The sequence below is a fragment of the Drosophila novamexicana genome, unplaced genomic scaffold (assembly GCF_003285875.2).
Source record: "Drosophila novamexicana strain 15010-1031.04,08,12 unplaced genomic scaffold, DnovRS2.1 tig00002202-arrow-arrow-pilon, whole genome shotgun sequence".
Taxonomy (NCBI): domain Eukaryota; kingdom Metazoa; phylum Arthropoda; class Insecta; order Diptera; family Drosophilidae; genus Drosophila; species Drosophila novamexicana.
The window spans coordinates 35,360-43,274 of NW_020824958.1; the positions used below are offsets into that span (position 1 = coordinate 35,360).

General features: G+C 37.3%; 1 protein-coding gene across 1 annotated transcript; it reads right to left on the reverse strand.

Moving 5' to 3' along the window:
• Positions 1-677: 677 nt before the first annotated feature.
• LOC115769037 (arylsulfatase J-like) lies at positions 678-6,905 on the reverse strand (the record flags this gene model as incomplete). Its single annotated transcript, XM_030713744.1, has 2 exons — positions 678-1,508; positions 6,570-6,905. Coding segments are annotated over 2 exons (1,167 nt in total), but the record flags the coding sequence as incomplete, so codon positions are not given.
• Positions 6,906-7,915: the final 1,010 nt, after the last annotated feature.

A 7,915-nucleotide genomic window follows, 5' to 3' on the forward strand; every position in this document is an offset into this window, starting at 1 on the left:
AAATTTTGATAATGAATTGGATGGGCTAATGAAATGAAATTTATGTACATGAAAGAGCAAATATGTGGATTTTTTTTATATAATATTCAATGAAGGGTGTCGAGGGAAATGGGAAATATGTTCAATTGTTTGGTTAATGCAACCACTAAACTACAATACTATGATTTGACTCTTCTTATTTCGATTAAATTTTCTAGTGCTGTGAATTGACTTGAGTATCTGTCCTCCAGTCCGCCGCGTCAGGCCTTGCCTTAAGCCAATTATTCAAGATGCATGGTATCCAGAGGCCACGCTGACGTAGTGCTGTTCATGACATGGGCACCTGGGACCCGCCATTAGATTTCGAGTTTTCGTCTCTGAGCTCCTCATATTTAGTCTTGAATGGTGTCACTTTGTGCAGGGTGTAATTCCTCAATACGTAAGGTTGCTCTTTAATAAGGGGAACATGCTTATCGCCTTTTTGATGATGTTGCTACGGTTTTCATACGCGCCATAAAGCTTTGCCGAAAGTCTTCACCCCAGACTGACGCAGATGCGGGTGCTAGGGAAAATTACATATAACTAGTTCGGATATTTCTTTTATTGCCCGTCACATACATTTGAACAACCGCTGTTACGGGGCTTTAAAATAAAGTTTAAATAATTTTATTTTTCGGAAAAAAAAAGGTACAAATATATTACTTAAAGGCAAAGTCGAAGTATAAAGCACAATATAGCCCAATCAAATTTAAAAGATTCGCTCTCCATTTTTCAGCCCCACTGGTAACTGTTTCGGTTTCGGTATCATTCCACCACTCCCAGAAGTTTTCGTGAAGAGCGGGATTCGCACGCAAATCCGGTATTGGTACTCGAGCACTTTCGACAGCTCCCAACCGAAACTCGTTTACTTCCTTTTCGAGCTGCTGCAGTTGCAATGGATACAGGTTCGCTAGGTTATAATGCTCGCATGGATCGTCGGTCAAATTAAAGTAACAGGGCGCTTGCAGGGGATGGCACAGATACAGAGGCTGCAAGTGGATCGTACCGTTGATGGAACAGTGATGAGTTGCTTGGGCACGTAGCTGTTTGATACGCTCGCTAGTCAGGCTTTTAGAGCCCAAAACCTGCTGCACTTCAGAAGAAAGAACCTGCTGAACGTAGTACGCACTTAGCGGATCAATTTCGCCAGCATCCAACTCGCCCAACCAACTATCAAAGCGTCCCTCAAATCGACTTCCATTGACGTATTTTAGATTGTCCCGCATATATGACGAATAGCCAAAAACATCATCCAATACATGCAGCAGCGTTCTAGGCTGCGGCTCCAAGTTTTCACTAAGCGAGGGCCACATATTGACGCCATCTATATTGAGATGATCGGGTAGAGCCACACCAGCAGCTGAAGCCAGTGTGGGTAGCCAATCTATTGCATGAATAACCTGTTCGGATACGTAGCTACTCTTTTGCAAAAGTGGACTCCAGATAGCGCCTGCGGAGCGTATGCCACCCTCCCAGGGAGATTCCTTTTGCTGTAGGAAAAAGATGAGATTGAAATTGTTAGCTGAAGAATTAAAATTGTAAATGTCGGAGATGGTACAAGTCGTAATGCGCGGGCTACTTCGAATAAATGTAGTATTGTTTAATTTATTTAAAAAGCAGCCAATTACATAATACCTAAAAACCTATGTGGACACTGTTATAAACTACATTTTAAGCTGGCCGACTCGAGTTCAATGTTCAATAATTTTATTAAATTAATATTTATTATCGCTTAATATCTCTTCATTCATTAAATATGTCAAAATAATTAAAAACGAGAAAGAAAGGCTATCTTCGGCACGCCGAAGATCTAATACCCTTGCAGACCCAACATTTTCATGATGCTTCTAGTGCTTTGCCCGTAACTAAGAAGCACAGTGAAAATAGTTAATGCCGAGATTGGGCAAGATATCTTGATAAGCAAAATGTTTTTTCATACAACAACTTAATTTTCGACCGATCGTTACTATGTCAGCTATATGATATAGTGGTCCGATCTTAAAAGGATTTTGCATATATATAAGGAGCATATTAAAACTAATAAATGTCGGGTTTGGTCAAGATATCTTGATAAACAAAATGTTTTTTCATACAAAAACTTAATTTTCGACCGATCGTTCCTATGGCAGCTATATGATATAGTGGTCCGATCTTACTAGGATTTTCCATATATATGAGGAGCATAGTAAAACTAATAAATGCCGAGATTGGTCAAGATATCTTGAAAAACAAATGTTTATTCATACAAAAACTTAATTTTCGACCGATCGTTCCTATGGCAGCTAGAGATATAGTGGTCCGATCTTAATAGGATTTTGCATATACATATATGAGGAGTAAAGTAAAACTAATAAATGCCGAGTTTGGTCAAGATATCTTGAAAAACAAAATGTTTTTTCATACAAAAACTTATTTTTCGACCGATCGTTCCTATGGCAGCTATATGATATAGTGGCCGATCTAAATAGGATTTTGCATATACATGAGGATTTTAGTAAAACTAATAAATGCCGAGTTTGGTCAAGATATCTTGAAAAACAAAATGTTTTTTCATACAAAAACTTAATTTTCGACCGATCGTTCCTATGGCAGCTATATGATATAGTGGTCGGATCTTAATAGGATTTTGCATATATATGAGGAGCTTAGTAAAACTAATAAATGCAGAGTTTGGTCAAGATATCTTAAAAAACAAAATGTTTTTTCATACAAAAACTTAATTTTTGACCGATCGTTCCTATGGCAGCTATATGATATAGTGGTCGGATCTTAATAGGATTTTGCATATATATGAGGAGCTTAGTAAAACTAATAAATGCCGAGTTTGGTCAAGATATCTTGAAAAACAAAATGTTTTTTCATACAAAAACTTATTTTTCGACCGATCGTTCCTATGGCAGCTATATTATACAGTGGTCCGATCTAAATAGGATTTTGCATATATGTGAGGAGCTTACTAAAACTAATAAATGCCGAGTTTGGTCAAGATATCTTGAAAAACAAAATGTTTTTTCATACAAAAACTTAATTTTCGACCGATCGTTCCTATGCCAGCTATATGATATAGTGGTCGGATCTTAATAGGATTTTGCATATATATGAGGAGTAAAGTAAAACTAATAAATGCCGAGTTTGGTCAAGATATCTTGATAAACAAAATGTTTGTTCATACAAAAACTTAATTTTCGACCGATCGTTCCTATGGCAGCTATGTGATATAGTGGTCCGATCATGCTGGTTTTTACATATGTGCTGCGTGCAACAGAAAGAGGAACTTCTGCAAAATTTCATCAAGATAGCTTTAAAACTGAGAGACTAGTTCGCATAGAAACAGACAGACGGATATGGCTCTATCGACTCGGCTGTTGATGCTAATCAAGAATATATATACTTAATGGGGTCGGAGATGTCTCCTTCTATGCGTTACACATTTCACGACAAAATTTTAATACCCAACGCAAGGATATAAAAATATTTGTCTGAGGCCGAGTTATAGCAGGCTGCTAGCGACACAACAGTGATGCTGCACCTCCTATCGATAGCTAGCTGTTAAGCATTGTTCGATAACTAAGAATAAGAAAAGAGTGTTAGACAATTATAAAAGGTCTTGGAGTCAGTCTTTAGCAGAGAAGCGAATAAAGTGGAAGTGTTTTGGACTTGCTGAAGTTAAAGACTTTTGCATTGTAACGGCTCCTACACTTGGAAACGGGGCAAGTTATCGAATATCGGAAACAAACTCGTTCCGCACTAGGAGGACCTACTGTTAAAATTTTATGTCTCTAGCTCTTATAGGTTCTGAGATCCTTGCATACTTACATACGGACGGACGGACAGACAGAACGGTTAGATCGACTCGGCTGTTGATGCTGATTAAGAAAATATATACTTTATGGGGTTGGAGATGCTTCCTTCTGCGTGTTACCTACATTTGCACAAATACAATATACCCCTTTTACCTATTTTTAATCTCTTTACAAGGAGTCCAAAATGCATACATCTTTTGTAACTCCTTTGGGAAGATTTGAGTTTTTACAGGTACATTGTTCAAAGATGTATCCACACAATATTTGTATACCCTTGCAGAGGGTATTATAATTTTGTCGTGAAATGTGTAACGCATAGCAGGAGACATCTCCGACGCCATAAAAATATTCTTGATCAGCATCAATCGCCGAGTCGATATAGCCATGTCCGTCTGTCTGTTTCTATGCGAACTAGTTTCTCTGTTTTAAAGCTATCTTAATGAAATTTTGCAGAAGTCCCTCTTTCTATTGCACGCAGCTCATGTGTGAAAACCAGCTGGATCGGACCACTATATTTTGTTTGTCAAGATATCTTGACCAAACTAGGCATTTATTAATTTTACTATACTCCTTATATATATGCGAAATCCTATTAAGATCGGACAACTATATCATATAGCTGCCATAGCAACGATCGGTCGAAAATTAAGTTGTATGAAAAACATTTTGTTTTTCAAAATATCTTGACCAACGTCGGCATTTATTAGTTTTACTATACTCCTCATATATATGCAAAATCCTATTAAGATCGGAAGACTATATCATATAGCTGCCATAGGAACGACCGGTCGAAAATTAAGTTGTTGTATGGACAAATTTTTTGTTTTTCACGATATATTGACCAAACTCGGCATTTATTAGTTTAACTATGCTCCTTATATATATACAAAATCCTATCAACATCGGACCACTATATCATATAGCAGCCATAAGAGCGATCGATCGAAAACCAGGTTTTTGATTAAAAACGTTTTTTGGTTAAGATATCTTGACCATACTCGGTATTTACTATTTTCCCGGTACTTCTTAGATACGGGCAAAGCACTATGAGCATTATGAAAAGGTTGGGTCTGCAAGGGTATTAGATCTTCGGCGTACCGAAGATAGCCCTTCTTTCTCGCTTAAGTTTAACTTTGAAAACAATTTTTTATTCGCTAGTCTTTCTAGTAGATCATCTATCAGTGGAATTGGATAGTTATCTTTCACCGTTACTTTGTTAAGCCGACGATAGTCTACACACATTCTGAGCTCTCCTGTTTTCTTTTTTACAAGGACAATTGGTGACACATACTCTGACTCACTTGGTCGTATGTATCCTCGAGCTAAGTTTTCGTCTAGTATTTTCTGTACTTCTATCTTTTCTGCATATGATAACCTTCTTGGGGAACAGCGAAACGCTTTTTCGTTTTCAATAGTAATTTAATTGAGTTCTTTATTTTAGGCTCCGCGGGTCTGTGTGGTTCTACATAATATTTTTCGAATATCTTTTCAAACCTTTCCAAACTATTTTGACATATTTCCTTTCCTACTTTGTACTTTTCTTTGTCTGTGCTTATAACGTTTTTTGCCAACATTTGTGTTTCAAAATTTTCTGTATCGTATCTTTCTCCTCTTTGCTCGTTGTAACCTTGTTCTTTATTATCCATTTCGGTCTTTTGTATGTTTACTGTATTGCATTCTGCTTTTTCCCCTACTTTATTCTTTTCTTTTTCCACTTCTTTGATCTCTTCTTTTTCCACTACTTTGCTCTCTACTTTTTCCACTCCTTTGTTCTCTTCTTTTTCCACTACATTGTTCTATTCTTTTTACACTACTTTGTTCTCTTCTCTTTATACTACTTTGTTCTCTACTTTTTTATTATTCACATTTTAATCTTTTGTATTTTTGTTGTACTTTTCTTTGTGCATCACCGTTGGCTCAACGTTTTTGTTCATAACATCTTCGACTTCAATTATTTTTAAATTTCTTAGAAATAGAAAATCTCTACCTAATACCATTGGGTACCTTGTAGATTCATCGTTCACAACAAGAGATTAAATTTTCACATTTTTATTTAAAGTTTTGATTACACAACATATTTTTCCAACTAAATTTAATTTACTTCCATTTATTCCAGAATAACATAAATTTAGATTTTCATTATTTGTTTTATCTCCTTTTGGAACAGTTGATTCTCTTACAAAGGTGATTGGGCTACCAGAATCTATTAGGCACTCTATGGAGGATGTAACATTTAAATTATTTTTATCAAGAAAACATACATCCAAATATCTTACGTAATCGTCGGTCGCCTTGTTTTTCTTGTAAAGTGAGCACTCTTTAGCCAGATGTCCAAGTTTGCCACAAGCAAAGCATGCTTGCGTCCAGATGTCCAAAGCTGTGACAATTGAAGCAGTTGTTGACCTTCTGTTCCGGGGTTCCACGCGTTGACGTCAGCATGTTTTTTATTTGGGGCTTGCCAAGTTGAGCCCTCGGCTGATCAATGTCTTGGAAAGCATCCAGAACTTCGCACGGCGCGGCAAAGCTTTGTAATTTAGCCTGATTTGTTAGCTGCATACCGGATATTCCATCAATCAAGTATTGTACCATTTCGCCGTTTCCCATTTTCAGCTCGTTTGCCAGGGTCATTTTATCAAAATAATACACTGCAAATTTTTCATCAGGTTTCCACTTTTGGCTTTCAAACCTAAGGTTTAGTTCAGACTTGTGGTTACGCAGATCTATGTTTTCGCACCGTAAATTCCACACCATACGCTCCATGTCTTCGTAATTTTGTTGGAAAACACTGCTGTTAGGTGCATTGTTTACGTTTTCATTCACAGTGCTGCCCTTATCAATGTTTGGCTCAGCATTGGCAACTTTGATGTTATGTGGAGCGTTGCCTGCATCAGCGTTTGGATCAGCATTGGCAACTTCAATGTTGTGTTGAGTGTTGCCACCAAGATCGCACACCGGTACTTCATCGTTTTCCTCATTTGCTATGCCGCTGTTTTCGACATCATTTCCGCCAATTTCTGCCGAATTGGAAAAGCCGTTATGGCTGGCCGCCTCTTCGTCACCAGAGCTGTTGTTGTTGTTGGCTGTCTGAGCGCCGCAAGAACCGTTGTTGTTGCTGCTGGTGCTTGGTGTTAAATCGATCAACTCTTCGTTGGAGTCTAGCATTTCCAAATGGAGGTTTGGAGCACTTGCTGACGGTAATGCAGCATTCAGTTGAGCCAATAAAGCAGCTTTGGTGCCTCTAGTTGGCAAACCCAGTTTTTCGCACCACATTTTTAGGTCGGATAGGCTTAGATTCCCAATGTTCACTCGATTCCATAATCAAGTTATTTAATAACTAATATTGATAAGTTTGAATTGATAATATTTGAATAATTTTGTAGGTTTAATTCCGTGACCACTTCTGAATTTGTAGGAATGGCCTGAAGCAAATAAAATGCAACCGTTCTTGTGCGCGTCACTTTTTTGAATGCCTTCGCAGATCATTTTATCTCACCATCTTCTCGTTTTTCTTATGCTCGTGTCGGAGCGAGAGTAAGAGCATCGAATGTTTCGCTCCCTGAGCGAAGCCTTCGATGTGATTACAGTTATATTTACAGTGGGACACTTAATGTTATATTACACTAGAATCTTACATGCTAAACATTACTACAATACTTAGGATTTCAAATATGAAAGGAGAATATAAAAGCTAACAATAAAGGGTTGGAAGCTTTTTCTAATATTGCGAAACCAATGTATGATATACTAAGAAAAGATAAAGTATTTAAATTTGAATAAAAAGAGCTTAACTGTTTTTGGTACTTGTAAAAAAGCTGAAGAAGGATGGTAAGTTGCATCCCATATTCTATTATCTAAGCGTACATCGGAAGCGGAAGCGAAGTATCACAGTATTGAGTTGGAGACGTTAGAAGTTATAGAATTAAGGATATGTTCAAAAGGAAGAGGTTTCAAAATTATGATACACTTTAACGCTGAGCAAGATAGAGCTGCGAGGTGGGCGTCAGAACTGCAAGAGTTATGAGTCAGTTCATAGAGCTGGTAAACAAATGCAACAATTGGAATCTTTATCAAGAGTTAATAATACGATTATGATA